This window comes from Spermophilus citellus, assembly GCF_964194105.1.
Source record: "Spermophilus citellus genome assembly, chromosome: 3".
Classification (NCBI taxonomy): domain Eukaryota; kingdom Metazoa; phylum Chordata; class Mammalia; order Rodentia; family Sciuridae; genus Spermophilus; species Spermophilus citellus.
In genome coordinates, this window is record NC_138184.1 from 57,995,219 (window position 1) to 58,015,890 (window position 20,672).

General features: G+C 43.4%; 1 protein-coding gene across 3 annotated transcripts in view; it reads right to left on the reverse strand.

Annotated features, from left to right (window-relative positions):
- ADAMTS9 (ADAM metallopeptidase with thrombospondin type 1 motif 9) overlaps nucleotides 1-20,672 on the reverse strand; it is a 158,990-nt gene that overhangs the window by 106,221 nt on the left and 32,097 nt on the right. For all 3 annotated transcript variants that reach the window (XM_081285542.1, XM_081285543.1, XM_081285541.1), the window contains 6 exons: nucleotides 19,729-19,769; nucleotides 19,505-19,610; nucleotides 15,620-15,766; nucleotides 14,036-14,177; nucleotides 10,336-10,440; nucleotides 4,743-4,888 (listed from right to left, as the gene is read on the reverse strand). In XM_081285542.1, the coding sequence (XP_081141668.1) occupies nucleotides 4,743-4,888; nucleotides 10,336-10,440; nucleotides 14,036-14,177; nucleotides 15,620-15,766; nucleotides 19,505-19,610; nucleotides 19,729-19,769 (687 nt within the window). The remainder of the gene's footprint in view (nucleotides 1-4,742; nucleotides 4,889-10,335; nucleotides 10,441-14,035; nucleotides 14,178-15,619; nucleotides 15,767-19,504; nucleotides 19,611-19,728; nucleotides 19,770-20,672) is intronic.

The following is a 20,672-nucleotide window of genomic DNA, read 5'->3' on the forward strand; positions in this document are numbered from 1 at the left end:
GATCTTTCCTCCGGCACATTACACAACCATGACCTGTAAACAGAGAGGAAGTTTGGGATGATGAGTGGCCAAAGTTAAGAAGGGATTTTTGCAAATATCATCACAGGTGTATTCTACCTTTAAGTAAGATTTCATCAGCAGTTGCTATATCTAGCAGGAAATATGTAGTTCATGATCCCTTTTCTCATATCTGAGTTTATTATTATTTCCATCAGTCTCTTAATTTAAAAGTAAAATAGTAGCACTGGAAAAGGAAAGTTCTTTGCTTTACCTAGAGAATTGGCACAACTTTTTTTTTTTTTTTCTATTTTGACAGGCTGGAGCAATTCTATTACCTGTTTTATTTAGGCTACCAGGAAGCTCAAGGCCAAATTTTGAACACAAAGTAACAACCAAAGGGCCCAGCAGCCTGATGATACATCTTCTAGCTCTGACACTTGGTCTTATTTTGATGTTCTAACTTTTACATTTTCTGGTGGGCCCAGTTTAGATTTTACTCTTTCACGTGTTTCTTATGGGTCAGGAAACCCGCATAATTAATTGTCCAATCCAGGACACTTTTCACAGGAGTGAAAATGAGAGCTATTAATAATTTCCCTAGGGGAACAGACATAAAGTGGGATTAACCTTACAAACCAAGACATGTGGGCATCTTGTTATGTACAGGGTGGATCAAATGGAGAGTTAAAAAGTCAGGCACGGTGGCCCACCTGTGATCCCAGCTGCTCGGGAGGCTGAGGCAGGAGGAGCCCAAGTTCAAAGCTAGGCTCAGTGACTTAGCAAGGCCTTAAGTAATTTAGTGAGACCCTGTCTCTAACTAAAATGTAAAAAAAGGGCTGAAGACGTAGCTCAGTGGGTAAGCAGCCCTAAGTTCAATCCCCAATACCATTAACGACAAACAAACAAAAAAGCAAGCAAGCATTTTAAGACAAATATCAGGCCTCCACCTGTAGTAACATATACCAGTTCAACCCAAAACTTGGGGAAAGCTACTTTTCTTATCTTTTTTTTTTTTCTTTTTGCTGTACCATGGATTGAACTGAGGGCCACCCGACCACTGAGTCCCATCCCCAACCCTATTTTGTATTTTATTTAGAGACAGGGTCTCCCTGAGTTTCTTAGGGCCTTGCTTTTGTGGAGGCTGGCTTTGAACTCACAATCCTCCTGCCTCAGCTTCCCGAGCTACACCTGCAGTATGTATCTTCTATGACTTTTTTGATTTCAGGGCAGGGGGAGAATCCTAAAAACATGGCATAAAATTTCCAGATACTAACTAAATACATTCTTAAATCGCATTGATACTGTTAAAATGCTAAATAGAACAATCCAGTGTCCCTAGGAGACACATGTATCGGACCCTAAAAATGGAGCTTACCATGTATTCTAAAGGCTCATCCAACTGAGAAAAAGAGGATTCCCAGTGAGGAGGGACTGTTCCCCTCAAGATCCTTGTGAAACATGAAACCATGGGTCCTGATAACGCATCTTCTAGCTCGCAGGGCCGGAGCCAGAAGAAACCACTTCCACCTTATACAAAATGAGCCCTCTGCTCTGAAGTTCTCTGAACAAGCTTTTGCACTGAGATTGGGACGGGATTTTCTCTGCTTTGTGTCCCTTTCACTTTTCCAATGCACGCCCCCCCCCCCTCCAAGTATTCAGAAGCAGTCTCCTTTCCTCAATTAGCAGGAGCACCCTAAAGAGCAAATGACTCAGAGGAGTTTCAATGGCACGATGTGGCACTGACCCTCGAAGAGGTGGATTATATTTTTCCCCCAAGTCTCTCCCAGCACACAGCAAGGACAAAGGCCTCTAATTGAGGTCTTTAATGATCGGCTCTTAACTTCTGAATGGGAGGATCTTTGTTTCACTTTGAAGCCCAGACTCCTTTTGGTGAGAGCTTCACACTGGGGTGATTTTCTTTGTCTGCCCTTTCCAATTAGGGAGTGATTTATCTCTCTTCACTTTCCTCATTTCTTCAAGAATGGCTTTAAGACTTAAAAAAAAAAATCCCAACACAAAACCAAACCAAAAGGGCACTTCTTTTGGAATGGAATATTCTGGAATCAAAGTTTAAGAAGCACTTATAAAGCATCTACTATTCGAAATATAGTAATACAGCACTTAGTATATAATTTGGTTCCAAGGTAGGCATCCGATGAATTTTAATTCGTTAAAAATAATCACTGGATTTGCTGCTAACAGCAAAGGTCTTGTTGATGTTCATTGTTTGTTTTGTAGTTGTAGATGGACAGCATGCCTTTATTTTATTTGTTTATTTTTATGTGGTGCTGAGGATTGAACCCAGGGCCTCACACATGCTAGGCAAGTGCTCTACACACTGAGTGACAGCCGCAGCCCAACAGCAAATGTTGATCAAAAGACTTGATTTTAAACTTCAACAATACAAGCAGCTAGGATATATAGTTAGGTTTAAAAAGTAACACGAGCCTCGCTTTAAATTCTGGGATACTGATTTCATATAATACACACAAGATCCGCAATCTGTTTGAAAAGTCTGAATTGATACACATCAAATTATTTTTTTGGCATATATATAAAAAAAGAAAAACATTATTTTTCAGCAGAAATTTCTTAAGGGGATAAGAAAAATGGTGTCAAAAACTTTCACTTTTTGTGCTTGAATTTTTCTGAATATGAACACTATATCTCCAACTATAAAAATGCAAAGGATATGCTATGTAGAAAATCTAAGGTTTATTCATTTTTACCTATAGCTACAATGTTAGTTTTATGAACCAGTCTTTGGGCTTTTTTCTTCCTTGGAGACCATTTTGTGTGTGTGTGTGTGTGTGTGTGTGTGTGGTGCTGGGGATTGAACCCTGGGCCTTGTGCATGAGAGGCAAGTGCTCTACCAACTGAGCTCTATCACCAGCCCAAGACTAATATTAAACAGACAAGATATTTATACTATACTGTGAGCAAAAATAAACTTATCATTATTTATAATTTGTACCATAGAACATTTACTTAGACCATTGCTTATAAACCAGTGGTTTATAGCTCTGTTATTTTTGTAAATAAAATGCAGATTTTTCTTATACAAAAAACACACTGTCAACATTAGATATGAGCAGCACCCAGCACAATTGTACCACTTTTACTTTAAAATAAACATTTTTTTTTTTTTTTTTTTTGTACTGGGGATGGAACCCAGGGGCACTCAACCACCGAGCCACATCCCCAGTCCTTTATATATTCTATTTTGAGACAGGGTTTTGCTGAGTTGCTTAGGGCCTCACTAAGTTGCTGAGGTTGGCTTTGAACTTGCGATCCTCCTGCCTTAGCCTCCAGAGCTGCTGGGATGACAAGTGTGCACCACAATGCCCAGATAGGATAAACTTTTATAGTCTGCTAGCCCTTCATTCTTTTTTACTTCTCTTCACAACTGAGTTTGCTATCACTAATCAAAAGTGTTAAAAAAATAAATGAGTACTTCAAGGCAGACTTGTTTTACATGATCCCAAAGCAAATGGGCTGGGTGCAGTGGTGCATGCCTTCAGTCCCAGCTACACAGAAGGCTGAGGCAGGAGGATCCCTTGAGCCCTGGAGCTGGGGACCAGACTGGGCAACAGAGGGAGACTTTGAATCAATCAATCCATTGATCAATTGATCAATCAATCAATCAAAGTCGTTGATTTATACATCTAAAGCTACCCCTACACTGTGAAGACTCCTTGGACAATGACAAGTCCAAGAAGTGACATGTAAACCATTATTTCTGGCATATTCATGCAGAATCAAATGTCGTGCTTTACCGTAAAGATATGCTTTACTGTCTACACCCCTGACAAACACATAGTAAATGCTGGAAAAAAACGCAAGATCCATGGCCTTACTGGAACATATAAGTGCTAGCGAGGCTAGGCTGGCAGAGGCTGCAGGGTCACATCTTGAGAACTGAGAGGTAGGCCAACTCCCCACCTGGACACAGTCAGGCTATGGAATGGGAACCCCAGGAGTCTCGCCTATAAATTTAGACTGATTCAAAAGGTAATTCCCTGCAGTGGAGCCTGCCTGTAATCCCAGCAGCTTGGGAGGCTGAAGCAGAACGATTGCAAATTCAAAGCCAGCCTCAGCAATTTAGTGAGGCTCTAAATAACTTATTTATAGCAACTTATTTATTGTGACCCTGTCTCTATAAATAAAATATAAAAAAGGGCTGGGGATGTGGCTCAGTGGTTAAGCACCCCTGGGTATCAAATAATAATTATAATTATAATTATAATTATAATTATAATTATAATTATTATTATTATTATTCCCTGACCTGTGGCTCCAGGATATCTGGGGTCTGCTGCTCACAGCCATAAAGGATCCTGGGAGCCTTTGTGGCATCTCAGTGTTATTTAACTGAACTCTGGATGAATATGCCTTGTGTATGTTTTAAAAAGTTCCTTGTGCAAGTAAGTGTGCCCTCCATGAGCAAGCTGGCCCACGCTTCAGGTGGCACTGAGACCCATCTGACTGCCAAAACCGGGAAGCAGACCCACCAATCCAAGCAGACTTCCCAACTGCTTGGGAGACCAACCTAACACTGAAGGACCTGGGGGGCTAAATAAGGAGAAGATCGAGAGGTGCCTGGAGTTACCTGCTGACTATCTTGGACCATGTTCCTGTCAGCCTCCTGCTACAGTATTCCCCCAGGAAGCTCCCCAACCCTGCCCCCTGCCCCCTGCCCCCACCCCCCACCCCTGGCAGGCAACGATAATTCTAGAACTTACTCTGGTCGGTTGCACTCTCGGATGGCTGTTTTGATCCCCCCTCCGCATGTTCTTGAGCAGGTTCCAAAGTGACTCCAACTTCCCCAGGATCCGTCAGTCGCAGGGACCTCCATTTCTTTGGGAACACAAAATCCATACTTGCAGTGCTGTATTTAATAAGGGCGACAGTGAGGGAGGGCTGGTGCTGGGAGTCACTGCAGGACCCTGTCCTCTTAACCATGCCGTCCTTCCTCTCTTATCTCTTTATTCTTTACCATAGTTTATGAAATGCTGCGCATGTGCCATCTATAGGGAGAGTGAGCACTGTGCGGATTTAGCCCTGTAAGGATCTTAATATTAGGCTGGGTCTTCAGGTATAGCTTGCTTGTGGGGAAAAAAAGCCAGTTGAGTGAGGGGCTGCAGGCTGGCAGGGCGACTCCAGTGGCCAGCTTCAGACTGCTCAAGTCTCCAGCTTGGAAAAAAACGGAGTGGACATTGGCAGGGTGGTGGTAGGCAGGACAGGACAAAGTGAGATTTGCATATGGACCTCCATTCACAAGGCCTCCGGTAAAATAGCAATGCTTTCCTGCTTTTCTTATCTTTATTTTTTGCACCAGGGATTGAACCCAGGGGCGCTTAACCACTGAGCACCATCCCCAGCCCTATTTTCTATTTTATTTAGAGACAGGGTCTCCCTGAGTTGCTCAGGGCCTCACTAAGTTATTGAGGCTGGCTTTAAACTCACGATCCTCCTGCCTCAGCCTCCCAAATCTTATTGAGGCTCTAAGCAACTCAGTGAGACCCTGTCCAGCTCCCCTTGGATTTGAAAACCCAATTTTAATTCACCAGGGAAGAGGGAGGGGAAAAAGTAGTTACATGATTTCTATAAACTCACTTCAAGAAAATACTTAGGATCAGGAAGTAACAAAGGGCCCTCACAGGGTCCCCTAAAGTTGATTCCTTTGTTGTTGTTGCTGCTGTTACTAAGGCTTCAGCTTCTGCAGCCTGGAGAGCAGGAGGGAGGCCATGATTTTAAAAGAATCATAAAAAATAAAATAGGGGCTGGGCTGGGGCTCAGCAGCAGGGCGCTTGCCTCACACACGTGAGGCCCTTGGTTCCGTCCTCAGCACCACAGAAAAATAAACAAAAAAAAATAAATAAAGATATTACAAAAATAGAATTAAGTTAAACTCCTCAGCAGGACAGGGAGTGGCCCACATGGACCCTCTGCCATTGTGGGGGTGGCAAGCCTTGACACAAAGCCGAGGTCACGGAGCAGTGGACAAAGGCAGTGGCTGCAGGAGGGTGACACCCTGCCGCTCTCTCAGATCTCTGGAGTGGAGCGGCCTGTGGCTGTGTGACGGGTCTCAGGGGGACAGAGCTGCCTCTGGAGGGCGGAGGCAGAGGTGCCAGGCTGGGCCCCCGCCCAGGAGGAGCTAACCAGGCCCAAGAGAGGATGGAGAATTCTAGAAGCACACTAAAGCATTTTGGAAACAAAAATCGAAATAAATCCTAATGGCATTTAACCCAATATATCTAAAAACATTATTAATTCTACATGCAGTCAGTATAAAAATTACTTTGATTTTTCTATTTCATTGTCAACTATTGCTGTTAATCCCTTACCATGCCAAATCTAGAAATCAGACATTATCATAGGTATGTGTGCCTAGGAAAGACATTATATATATCACATGTTTGAAATGTTATATATGAATGTATAGACATATATTTTTTGTATTGCTAATATATGTTTATATATTATATGTGTATGATATATGTGTGTATAATTATACACACATACACACATATGTATGATTATATATGCACATATATGCATAATCATACACATACCTAATATGTATAACATTATAAATATATATTACATATACATGCATATATTCCATGTATATACATGTTATACACACATATGTATTTTATACACATAATATACATGTAATATATGAATATATAGATGTAATATACATGTGATATATGTATATTTACACATATATTACAATTATAAATAATAAACACACATATATTACAAATATTATGAATGATATACATAAATATTATATGTATACTTATGTGCATACACATATACTATATGTGATATATAAGATATGTATGTCATATATGTATATGTGTGTATATGTATATGTATACATGCATATACTATATGCAACACATAACATCATCATAACATATATATTAATAATTATTGATGCTATAATAATCACATACAATATACCATCATATATATACCATATATCATCATATTATGTCTATCACTATATAAATAATACATAATGTTGATATACACTCAGTACCACCCAATATCTCAAACACTTGCAAAGTATCAGGGAACCTAGGGCCTCACACATGTCCTGGGTCTGATGACAGAATGAGAGGCGGCCACTGCAGGAAGCTTTCTCTTGCCCTCTAGGGCCCACAACCTGGCTGTATTTCACTCGTCAGTGCACCCCAGACCAGACTGGCATTTCAAGTGCATGGTAGCCACACGTGGCCACACCCAGGACCAAGCAGCCTGGGGCCAAAGGTCAACATGTCAGCAGGCCTGGCTGTAGCAGTGGCTCCTGGAAACTGGCTCTGTGGCCCAGGGCAGGGTGGGAGTCTGTGTTCACAGCTGGAAAGGGAGCCCCTCTGCCCAGGCTGTCCTGGGTCTGATGACAGGAGGCCTTGGGAACAGCTGGGCACAGGGTGCAGCTTAGGTAGGATTGGGGTGCCGGCGGGCATCCACACTGACCAAGGCCAGGCACTGCTCTGAGCAAGCTGACTATCTCAGTTCCAAAATGCAAAACCCAGAAGGCCCCGAATCCCAGACTTGTTAAGGGCGGACACGAGGCCACGGTCACCGTTCCCCACTGGACTTGACATGATGGGTGCTGATCAGAACCAAGGGAGACCAGAAATATTGTGGATGACTGTCCTCAATCTGTGTGTCCAAGGTGCACAGGACCTGGGTCCTGTCACCAAGGTGCTCACTACGTGCATGTGAATATCCCACAGTCCAAGAAAACTCTGGAATCTGGGCCCCTTCAGACCTCCAGCCCTTCAGATAAGGGACTAGCATGACCTCCATTTCTTTTTTTCCCCTTAGTTGTAGATGGACACAGTACCTTTATTTTATTTATTTTTATGTGGTACGAGGATCAAACCCAGGGCCTCACACATGCTAAGTGTTCTACCACTGAGCTACAACCCCAGTCCCTAACACTTTCATTTCTTTTTCTCTTCTCTCTCTCTCTTTTTTTTTTTTTTTTGGCAGGGTGGTACTGGGGATTGAACCCAGGGGCACTTAACCACTGAGCTATATCCCCAGCCCTTTTTATATTTTATTTAGAAATAGAGTCTCGCGGAGTTGCTGAGGCTGGCTTTGAACTCACAATCCTCCTGCCTCAGCCTCCCGAGCTGCTGGGATTACAGGCATGAGCCACATAATAGCTCCATAACTTGTCGAGTTTTTGTATCATATAAAGAGGCAATTTGCTTAAAACACAATAATTGGATTGAACCTGAACAAAATTCTTAACTAACACAAAATCAAGGTGAAATTCAGCCTTCCCATCTTGCTACCAGGAATCCAAAACAGAGAAAGAAACTCAGAGAAATAGGATGATACAAGCTGGGGATGTTTTGGAAATATGTTTAAAAACAAAACAAAACAAAACAAAAACTGGCTGGGCACAGTGGCAATCACAGTGGAGCAGGCCTGTAATCCCAGCAGCTCAGGAGGCTGAGGCAGGAGGACCACGAGTTCAAAGCCAGCCTCAGCAACTCACCGAGGCCCTAAGCAACTCAGTGAGACCCTGTGTCTAAATAAAATATAAAAAGGGCTGGGGATGAGGCTCAGTGGTTGAGTGCCCCTGGGTTCAATCCCCAGTATAAAACAAACAAACAAACAAAAAAACTATTTACCAGGCAAATCCGACAAATCATAATTTCCATATGGGAATTGCCATTACATCATAACAAAGCTTTAAGTGGCTGGTGGAACTAGAGCCAAAAAAAGTCAGCCTTTCTTAAAAGTTTCCCAAACTATTTAACTGATATTTTATATCCATGCATCTATCTAAGAGGTTGGAAGGTAGATGTGGAGGCCAACTTCAATTCAAGGATTCTCTGGACTCAAAAAACAGGGTTAAAGTGAAATGTTAATGGACTTAACAAGAGAGCACAGCAAATAAAGAGACATTAGTGAGTCATTCATCAAAATAACACTGTGTCAGCAGCTCAAGATGGATTACTACAGAGGGAGCAGGACAGAGAGAACAGAAAGAAAAAAAATTAACCCAGCGGCAACGGGAGTCAGAATGCTGGCATGCAGACCAGAGGCCCACACTGCCAATTCTGTGAAATCAACACCAAACAAGAAAAATCACAAAGCACTCCTATGCAGCCTGGGTACCTTCTCCAGCATTTGCAAAATGCATGATCTTAAGAGTACCTGTACATCCCCACACCTTCAGTAAAAGCTGTTAGACTTGGCCACTCTTCTAGAATATGATTAAAATGGACCTATTGTGCTGATACGGTGATGCACACCTGTCATCCTGGTGGCTCAGGAGGCTGAGGCAGGAGGATCGCGAATTCAAAGCCAGCCTCCGCAATTTAGCGAGGCCCTAAGCCACTCAGTGAGACCTTGTCTCTAAATAAAGTACAAAATAGGTCTGGGGATGGGGCTCAGTGGTTAAGTGCCCCTGGGTTTAATCCCTGGTACAAAAAAAAAAAAAAAAAATGGGGAAGTGGGAGTAAAACCCTGCCATCAATTAAGATCCCTTTGAAGGAGGCATTCTGGGTCCTAATAATTCTACAAAGTAAAAGGAAAGAAGATGAGAACAAATGTATTAAAGTGAGTAAAACAGCTAACAGGTAGAAGAACTACATACATATAAAGACGACAAATCTCGGAAATAGAATCCAGCGACTAGATCACTGTAAATGCTAAATGCATTCATCCTTACAGAATTACAAAATAAAAAGAAAAAAAAAGAATCAGGATTTATCTTTCAAACTTTGTGCCACCAAATTTTTTGGGGGAGGGATGATGATATCACTAACTCATGACTCTGATTTTTCGATGCACACAGGACAGGAGGGTAAGTTAATCATACCCCTAGGTGCGTGGGACACAGCTGTCCCTGGGCCACACAAGGAGTGGATTTCGTTTAGTTATTAACAAAATCACTGGGAACCATGACAAGTAGCTCATGAGAATCTGGACTTGGATATGTACCAAGTGACATCATCTCTCCTTAAAGGGAACAGCAGAGGCTGGCAAGAGCCTGGTGTCACAGGAGAGGAAAGAATCCGTTCTCTGCACCTCCTGATTCTGAGATGCTCCATCAAGTTTGCAGTGCCGCTCTCAAAACAGAAAGCAAACAACCCAAAAAACACTCCTGCACACTGCATTAGGATTTCAGAATGGCTAAAACAAGGGAAGTGTTCAATTGCGAGACTGTCCCTACATGCAGGCAATAATGATCTCTGGTGTCATGATCATGCCTTCATGTGAGTCTCACATTTTCAAAAGCTCCCCGAACCTTTCTCTGCAGCCCCAGGGTCGGGGGAGGCAATGGGGAGTACTTGCCTTTCCAGGCTCACACTCGGTCCCGTCAGCCCAGGGCGTGTGCTGAGTCCGGCAGCCTTTGTGAGCTCCATCCACGTTATTGCACCAGAGCCGTCTACACTGCACCTGCTCGATTCAGTTGAATGAAGAGACAGTGGAATTAAGACAGAATCTTTCAATGAATGCTTTGCCACGTGTATAGGGGAACTTGGAAAGGCATTTTTTTTCTTCATTAAATGATGAAATAGTCCCAGGGTGATAACAAGCAGCTCTGAGCAGCCCTGTCTGCCTGGGAGGATAGACTGTATCATAAAAGGGGACCCACCATGCATTTGAGATATACAGATGAAGAGACTGAGGTTCAGAGAGACAAAGGAGCATGTGGGAATTGTGTGATGTGAGTTTGGTTGTTGAGTTAGGGAGTGATCAGATATGATTTGTGTTTCAGTTTGGCCTGACTCAAAGTGCATGCATGCATGTGTGTGTGTGTGCTGAGGGCCATTGCCAAGTAGGAATGACGCATCGAAATTTCCTTGCCAGCATACCCCATGTTAAATGGACTTGCCTTGGAATTTCGCTGTTGACATTGCATGTGTGTTTGAGAAAGGTGACCCTGCTCAAGGACCAGGGTGGATCCAGGATTAGGGTGTATCCTGCAGTTTGAGGAAGTATCCCGCTCCTTGGGTTTAGGGCGTTCCCAGTTTAAGACAATATGGGTTTTAGGGAAGTTCGAGGTTGAAGATTATTGCTGCTGGGAATAGGGTGTTCCTGCTGCCTGAGTTCCCGTTGAGTTCTCATGAGATTCAAAGGAGATTGGGAAAAAAGCCTCGTGGGGTAGGTGAATTGGGCGGAGGAGAACTGGGATTGCCCCAGAGCGTGTGTGGAGGCCGGTGTGAGTTCGGGAATAAAGATTGCTGTTTGAATCTACAAAGCTGTGTGGTGGCTCGTGATTCTGTGCCCAGCCAAGACTGTGGCATGTGTGTATGTCTCTGTGTGTGTGTGTGTGCTTCTACTAGGGCCATGTATTATCATGATCATATTATGAATCGTTTCTAAGGCTTTTAGGGGTTGTTAGAGGATAGAAGGTATTAGATAGTGTACAATATTTCAGACCTACACAAAGTATTAAAAAGTAACATTAAAGCACTTCACAGAAGAAGAAATATGAATGGTCAAAAAGATACCAAAAAATGCTCAACATCTCTAGAAATTAGAGAAATGCAAATCAAAACTACACAGAGATTCCATCTCCCTCCAGTCAGAATGACAATCGTCAAGAATAAAGCAACAAAAAATGTTGGCAAGGATGTAGAGAAAAGATTCATTCATCCATTGCTGATGGGACTGCAAATTGGTGCAATCATTCTGGAAAGCAGTGTGGAGATTCCTTAGAAAACTAGGAATGAAACCACTTTTGACCCAGCTATCCCACTCCTCAGCATATACCCAAAGGACTTTTAAAAATCAGCATACTACAGTGACGCAGCCACATCTATGTTTATAGCAGCTCAATTCACAATAGCTAGACTACGGAACCAACCAAGGTGTCCTTCAACAAATGAATGAATAAAGAAAATGTGGTATAAACACATAATGGAATATTATTCAAACTTAAAGAAGAATGAAATTGTGGCATTTGCTGGTAAATGGATGGAACTGGAGACTATCATACTAAGTGAAATAAGCCAGTCCCAAAAAAACAAAGATAAAATGTTCTCTCTGATATGCAGAGATAAGGGAGGGAGGGAGAATAGAAATTCACTGGGTTAGACAAAGGGGAATGAAGGGCAGGGAGGGGGATGGGAATGGGAAAGACAGTGGAGTGAATGGGACAGAACTTTCCTGTGTTCATATATGAGCACACAACCAGGGACAACCACAAGAATGGGATCCTAATTAGAATAAGCTATACTCCATGTATGTATGATATGTCAAGATATACTCTACTATCACGTTTTTCAAGAAAGAACAAATAAAAATGAGCAAAAGAAAAAAAAATAACATAATGGATACCAATGTACCCACTGCCCTGTTAAGGAAAGAAGAGTTCACAGGTAAGCTAAAACCTTTGGTACCCATCCTGGGTCTCTTCCTTGTTCCCTCTCTGCAGAGGTGACCCACTCTGATTGATGATGACTTCATTGGTCCCAAAGTTTTTACACAACAGCATAAAAATCTAGCAGTTACACAGCATTTAAGCTTCATGCAAACTGATTTTGATACATTCTGAAACGTTGTTCTTCCTTTGAATACTATGTTTTAAAGATTTATTTTAGCAGGGCTGGGGTTGTGGCTCAGCGGTACAGTACAGTGCTCACCTAGTGAGTACAAGGCCCTGGGTTCAATCCTCAGCAACACATTAAATAAATAAATAAATAAATAAATAAATAAATAAATAAATAAATAAATAAATGTATTGACAACTACAACTAGAAAATAAAAAAATTTAAAAGAAAGATTTATTTTAGCTATTTCAATGCATACTTTTTTAAAAAAAAAAGATTTCTCTAATTTATATTTTTTCCTAATTATTAAAATAAACCAAAATCAATCAGGCTTATGGTAGAAAAATTAAGAAAGAACTAAATATATACTCTGAAAAATAGGGGAAAAAAAGTCCCTCGAGCTCTCCACCCATTCCCTGTCACTTTTTCTCCTCTTTGAGACTTGAAGACACACTCTATGTAATTATTCATCCTTTTCTTTAACTTAAATTACATGAGCAGGAACATGTGTCTTGTGTAGATCATTTTCATCTGCTATGTAATATTTCACTAAATGGAGATACTAAAATATGCTTACCTTTCTTTTGTTTAACACTTCAATGACTTTTTTTTTTTTTTTTTTGGTACCAGGGATTGAACCCAGGGGCACTCAACCACTGAGCCACATCCCCAGCCCTATTTTGTATTTTATTTAGAGACAAGTTCTCACTGAGTTGTTCAGGGCCTCACTAAGTTGCTGAGGCTGGCTTTGAACTTGTGATCCTCCTGCCTCAGAGTCAATGACTCTTAATTCGTGTCATCATGGGTAACATATAAATGGGTATTATTAAGGTAGAGTGACTCAAATTTTTAAATTATTTCCATGGAATCACTGTACTTTTTGCAACTTACTCTGCAACCTCTGAAGGGTCTCCCAGCAACACACACACACAGCCCCAAAGGGACAGAAGGGGGCAACCCACAAGAGCACCATTCTCCTCATTTCTATCCAGTCACCCCTAGATGATATCACTGGTCCAGACATTCACAGCACAAACCACAGCAGCCCGGCTGAGCAACCACCAGAAAGGATCTGAAGCTCCAAGTGGACCTAGGACCCAAGGCTGGCAAGCTAGGAACAGCAGTCAGGTCTGCCTCCTGTGTCATCCTTACTGAATCGCTGTAAGTCACTCGGACAAGTCGGAGGAGGGCATGAGAGAAGACAAGGAGAGAGAAACACCTAAGCTCTGGGATTACCAGCTCTGCCCCTGCACCCCCTGGGAGCCCCACCTCACACTTGCAATAGCATGTCCCTTCTGGCCAGTCAGGAGGGGAAAATAAGAGATGCCACAGGGCGCCAACGTATGGAGCCATGACTGATACCATCAGCACAGTGATCACCCTAAGTGCCAACTGCATGTTTGACTGTCCTTGGGCCGAGTGAGAAGCTAATGGGAAGCCAGGCAGAGCAAGACGTCCCAAATGTGATGAGGACAGAAACAGCCCCAAACACTTACCATGTACGGGCACACCTGGGAACCAGGGCCAAAGATGAGCTCACATTGCTTATTCACGTTGTAAAGGAGGCCAGGCAGCTGGGGAGGCAGGGGGTAGGGTCTGGATTCGGGTTCGTTAAGCAGACACTCGCCATACCCGGTGCTACAGGAAGTAGAGACACACAGAAGGTAAGAGGAGGGACTGACAAAGGTCCCCTCAACGTGGAGGCCACACCCCCAGTCCAATGAAGAGGACAGTTCCTTTTTGATCTTGGCTTTCTTCTTTTTTATTTTCTTTTGGTCCCAGGGATTGAACCCAGGGGTGCTTAACCACTGAGCCCCACCCCCAGCCCTATTTTTTATTTTATTTAGAAACAAGGTCTCACTGAGTTGCTTAGGGCCTCACTAACTTGTTGAGGCTGGCCTCAAACTCATGATCCTTCTGTCTCTGCCTCTGGGATTACAGGTGAGTGCCACCAAGCGCAGCCGGCTTTATTCTTTTCATCCATCTTAAGTCCAGAAGTTGGAGTAGTATCATTGGTATATACTTCTAGAACCAGATCTACATACAACATACAGAAAGTATGAATCTCTTAGGGCACTGGTTGCACTTGGAGGCAGTTATCAGCTTATTTTTTGATCGTCTTCCCCAAAAGACTGTAAGCTTCTTACAGTCGAAGGCAGGGCCCGGTCCATAGCAGCAGGTGCTTAATAAATATTTGCCAAAGGGAAAAGTAAGTAAATCAGTGACTCACAGAAAGAAAACATCCCCTGCTGAAGAAGAAAAATGGAATCCTCCAGTTCTTTCACTTTTTTATTTTTTTTTTTTTTTTGCAAATGATGTTTTCCCTGTTTTGGGAAAGTGTCACCCCTGAGTTCTGATGAAGAAATCCACCCATTCCCTGTAGTGGCAGAAACAGGCCAGAGACTTGGGGTTTTTGCTTTAACTTTGGTGCTTTTTGGTAACTAGGAGAGAAGACCAATATATTTGTGGCATAGGGGCATTTTATAATGAAACTGGATCTTTGAGCAGCTGAGTGGGAAGTTAAAAATAAATAATTAAATAAACTCAGGAGGCTGAGGCAGGAGGATCATGAGTTCAAAGCTGGCCTCAGCATCCAGGCCCCAAGCAACTCAGCGAGACCCTGTCTCTAAATAAAATATAAAAAGGGGTGGGGATGGGGCTCAGTGGTTAAGTGCCTCTGGGTTCAATCCCTGGTACCAAACCAACCAACCAACCAACAAAAACAGAAAAAGGAAAGACAGATGAAAAGGGAAGGGGAGTGGTAAGGAGAGTAGGAGAGACACACAACCTCCATTCAACAACACGGAGGCTGCTCCAATTTCTACCCCCTTGGGGATCATCTCCTGATCCCTTCCTTCCTGTGCCCAGGTCACTAAGCTACAGGTGCAGAGATGTGGGTGGATTTCGTTCAGGCCTTTACAGGGCCTCTTCCCAGGTGGCCACACATGTCCAAGCCCAACTGGGCCACAGCCACACATTCCCTTTCAGACCCCAGGCTCCTCCTCGGCTCCGCCCTGACCTTCTGAACACTGGCTAGGAATCTGCCCCAGGAACCCGGTTAAGAGAAAGTGGCGTCTTACTCCAAAAACTCGGTGATGTATTTCCGACTGCACTTGGACCACATCCAGGGGTTGGTGTAGAAGTTCAGTGTCGGTGCCATGACATGCTGGGGACTCTTGACACCCTCTTCTTTACACTTGTTGTTGTCGTCATGTGGCATGTTGAACCTAGGGGACACCAGGGCAGGCTCCGTGAGCACCGAGGCTACTGGGTTATGGATCAGAATCGGAGTCCAGGGCAGCAGAACAGATGTGAAGCTACCTGAGACGGGGTGGAGAACATGACAAGCTGGGCGCAGTGGTGCCCACCTGTAACTCTAACGGCTGGGGAGGCTGAGGCAGGAGGATCATGAGTTCAAAGCCAGCCTCAGCAATGGCAAGGCCCTAAGCAACTCAGTGAGACCTGTCTCTAAATAAAATATCAGTAGGGCTGGGGATGGGGCTCAGTGGTTGAGTGCCCCTGGGTTCAATTGCTGGCATCAAAAAACTAAAAAAATAAAAATAAAAAATAAAAATTCTGAAGCCCAAGCTTTCTAATAAGGAGCTGACTGTGAATCTTGGCATCTTCTGTTTTGGGCCCTGGATGACAAATGATACACCTGGGCAGGTAGGTCATTAAAAAGGTCTGTAAAGTGGGTGCCCATTTTCATGAAAGAAAATGATGGTCATGGAGACCAGAGGCATGCAGATGGAGTGGGCGGGACTCAGCGATGGCAATAGTCTTGTGCTCTGTGCCAAGGTCACCATATGGGGGCTGGCTTGATGAAAACCAGCACAAAGGGTTCTTAAACTAATCCAGGTTCTGACCCCAGAAGGCCCTGAGGACCGCCCCCATCCTCCTGGGCCTGGGAGGGAACCTGGAAGCAGCATGAATGCATACTTGCCATTCTTGGCTTGGTCAGAGGTAGGGGGCGGGGAATGATGGTGTCCCTCACTCCAGAGGCATCCATTGTACAACCAGGAAGTGTTCAAACCTCAGCTTGCTTCTCTGTGGTGCAAGGTAACTGGCAGATATTCCTACCCCATCATGAAATCAAGTTTACTTAATGAAATCAAGTTTACTTCATCATATGAAATAACAATTTGTTTTTATCCAGATGCCAGACACATTTGCTCATGGCAGGGGTTAAATAATAGTAAATATTTATGGAACCCTGGTTAAATAGTAAGAACCAAGTCTTTTCAGGGCTGGGGTTGTGGCTCAGTGGTGGAGTGCTTGTCTAACACACGTGAGGCACTGGGTTTGATCCTCAGCCCACATGAAAATAATTACAGGTACACACCTGTCATTCTAGCAGCTCAGGAGGCTGAGGCAGGAGGATCACAAGTTCAAAGCCAGCCTCAGCAACTTAATGAGGCCCTAAGCAACCCAGTGAGACCCTGTCTCTAAATAAAATACAAAATAGGGCTGGGGATGGGGCTCAGTGACTGAGTGCACCTGAGTTCAATTCCAGGCATTCACAAAACACAAACATATAAATAAATGAATAAATAAGATAAAGGTATTGTGTCCTTCTACAACTAAAAATAAAAAATTAATTTAAAAAAAGACTTTTCAGCATTCACAATGTACCCAGAATGTGATTACTGTTTTAAATGCTTTATTTCATTTAATCAGTTATTTAACCTCCTGGGCAGCACAGTCTACCGGCCAAGTCTGCACATCCTTCGTCTACGGGCTTCATTAACTGCAGGTGGAACTTATTCAGAAGAAAAAAAATGTGCATCCTTTTTTTTTCTTATCATTATTCCATAAATAGGACAGTGTGACAACTATTTACACAACATTTATTTTGTATTACATATTATAAGTAACCTGTAGAGATGATTTAAAGCAGATAACATGCAAACACTAGGCTTCTGCGTTGTGGCTCAGTGGTAGAGTGCTCGCCTAGCACATGTGAGGCACTGGGTTCCATCCTCAGCGCCACTTAAAAATAAATAAATAAAATAAAGGTATAGCTGGGTGCAGTGGTGCACCCCTATCATGCCAGCAGTTTGGGAGGCTGAGGCAGGAGGATCGCGAGTTCAAAGCCAGCCTCAGCAACTTAGAGAGGCCCTAAGCAACACAGTGAGACCCTGTCTCTAAATAAAATATAAAATAGGGCTGGGGATGTGGCTCAGTGGTTAAGCGCCCCTGAGTTCAATCTCATTTTACAAAAAAAAAAAAAAGTATAAAAAAGTTTATAAAAAGACTTGCAAATCTGCACATTTCCCTATCCACGGGGGTCCTGGAATCAGCCCCCACAGACACACAGGGATGACTGGGCTATTACCCACATTTTGCTGATGAGGAACTGAACCACAGAAAGGTCTAATGACTTGATGAAGGTCAAAGGGGACCAAGGGGAGGGGGACTGAAATTGGAATTTCTCAAGGAGTCCTTGAGGTTCATGGAGGTGCCTTAGGAGCCTTCAGGGCAGAGAAGATGCTGGGGACTGTCACAGCAGCTACCTAGAAAGCTGGCTCTTTATGTTCTCAGTTAGTGGTCATCTGGAGCTCTCCCTTTCAGGATGAGGAGCGTGTTCTTAAAATACGATTGAAAGGTCTTCATTTGAAGATACACTCACTGCTTCTGAAGTGGCTTGGAGATACCTGTGTGTGCCTGTGGGCATCTTGATCTGTGTGAGTGCACTGCCCACAGATGAATCCAGAAAACATCTGCACAAAAAGCTTGCTGATTGTACAACGTTAGCTCTAAAGTCAGCATCTGACACACAAATAGACATATGGGGATGTTCTACTAATGGCATCGATTGAGAAAATTATTTTCCAAATATAGAGGGTAAGTGATTTGATTATTATAGAAAGAAAAAAATGCAGATTGAAAATCAGACCGATTTCTAGTCAATTCACATTGATGAGCCCACGTTCTAACCGGGCTCTGTCTCTACAGAAACAAAAGGGAAGACCCATTTCATTATAGCCAGGCACTTGGAGGCCTTGATTAGGAAATGACTGTTTTCTGGGGATCCTGGCTCACTCTCTTCCCTGAAAGAGGGACATTACAGTCTGCAGGTGCTTCCTGTCTCAATTACAGCTATGCATAGCTCAATGCAGAAGTGAGCCGGACTCGTAAAAATCTTGGGGGCCAGGACAGTGTCGGGGACCCTTCTAGACCAAGATGTGGACCCAGGAATGTTCTTCACATTAACACATCCTGAGAGAAGTGGAAAGGCCCTGTTCCCCCAGTTCCCAGAAGGAAAATCTGTTACTAGATTTTGCATACCAAACTGGAGCAGTTTTACTGAAAACACAGAAGCTCTTGTGGTTTATATGTGAGGTATCCCCCAAAAGCTCACGTGTGAAACATGCAAGAAGGTTCAGAGGAGTGGGTGGTGAGAGCCTTAACCCAACCAGTGAATGAACCCCTGATGGGATTAACTGGGTGGTGGCTGGAGGAGGTGGGTATGGCTGGAGGAGGGGGCATTGGGGGCTTGGCTTTGGGGTCTCTATTTGTCTCTGGAGAGTGGAGTCTCTCTCTGCTTCCTGATCACATGTGAGCTGCTTCCCTCCACCACACTCTTCCTCCATGATATTCAACCTCACCTGGAGCCCAGAGGAATGAGGCTGCTATCTCTGGACTGAGACCTCTGAAACCCTAAGCCCCCAAATAAACTACTCCCTCCCCACTGTTGTTCTGTCAGGTCTTTTAGTCGCAGCAGTAAAAAGCTGACTAAAACACAAGCTCTGGCTGAAGAGGGTGCGGTGCACCGTGTTTCTTTAACTTTGGAAGTCAAGGTCACTTCTCCCAACTGGGTTCAAAGTTCTTCAACCTTGAAACTCTACTGTGACATGGAAAGTGACTCACATACCCTAACATCAAGCAAAAGCTCACAGAATCCAAGGAATGCAAGTTGTAGGTGACTCCTCTGAATTAAATGACATTATTGAAGTGACACTTACACGTGGCCCAGCTCATGGGCTATGGTGAACGCTGTACTCAGTCCACTATCTTCACTGATAGAGCAGCTTCTGTAGGGATCACAGATGGTTCCCAGTTCAGCAAGACCTATTAGAAAGGGGAAAGAAAAGACCAACAAGGACTTACTTTAAAGAGCAATTGTGACTTAGAACAGAAACGTGTAGCAAACTGTTTTAGCCACAGAGGATATGAATGGAGGACTCACCTAAGGTGTCACATTTGTCATGAGCTCTGCAGATGTCCTGTCTGAAAGCAAAGCAGACTTAGGCCTTGATGACACCAAAGAGCAAAGGTCAACACAAGAAAATACTTCAGAGGGTTCTAGGCATTCACAGTATCACACGCTACAGTGGGGGGTAAGTGTGGGGGTTGGGGGGAGGTTCGCTCCCCAAAAACAAGCTAATAAGACCCAGGTTTTACAATGCAAACATTTTGGGAGGCACTGATTCAGGATTAACAGCTCCATTAAGAAGATTGCTCCTGCTGCCTCTCTAACCAGGACTTCCCCAATACCCAACATAAGTGATTGTAACTTGCAAAAAAATGTTTTGGTACCAAGGAGTTCTCAGGGGCTCTTAACCACTGAGCCCCATCCCCAGCCCTATTTTGTATTTTATTTGGAGACAGGGTCTCACTGAGTTGCTTAGGGCCTTGATAAGTTGCTGAGGCTGGTTTTGAACTTGGGATTCTCTTGCCTCAGCCTCCCGAGGTGCTGGGATTATAGGCCTGCACCACCACACCCGCGAGTGATTGTAATTTTATATATAATTTGTAAACATTCCTAAAAAAGTGCTAAATGCTTTTCACTTAAAGGAGCACCCCCGCCCCTCCCCCCGCAAAAAAAAAAAAAAAAAAAAAAAGCCCTGGTTCAATCACCAGCACTGTGCAAAATTTAAATAAATAAAAAATTTTTGAAAAATCCAGTGTACCCCCACAATGGATGGGAGGTATGTTTAGGCCAGCAACTCTCTGTTACCCTGTGCAATGTCTTAAACACTTTTATTTATTTATTTTTTGGTCCTGGGGATTAAACCTAGGGGCACTTTACCACTGAGCTATATCCCTAGTCCTTTTTAATATTTTATTTTGAGACTATGTTGCTCAGGGCCTCTCTAAGTTGCTGAGGCTGGCTTTGAATTTGTGATCCTG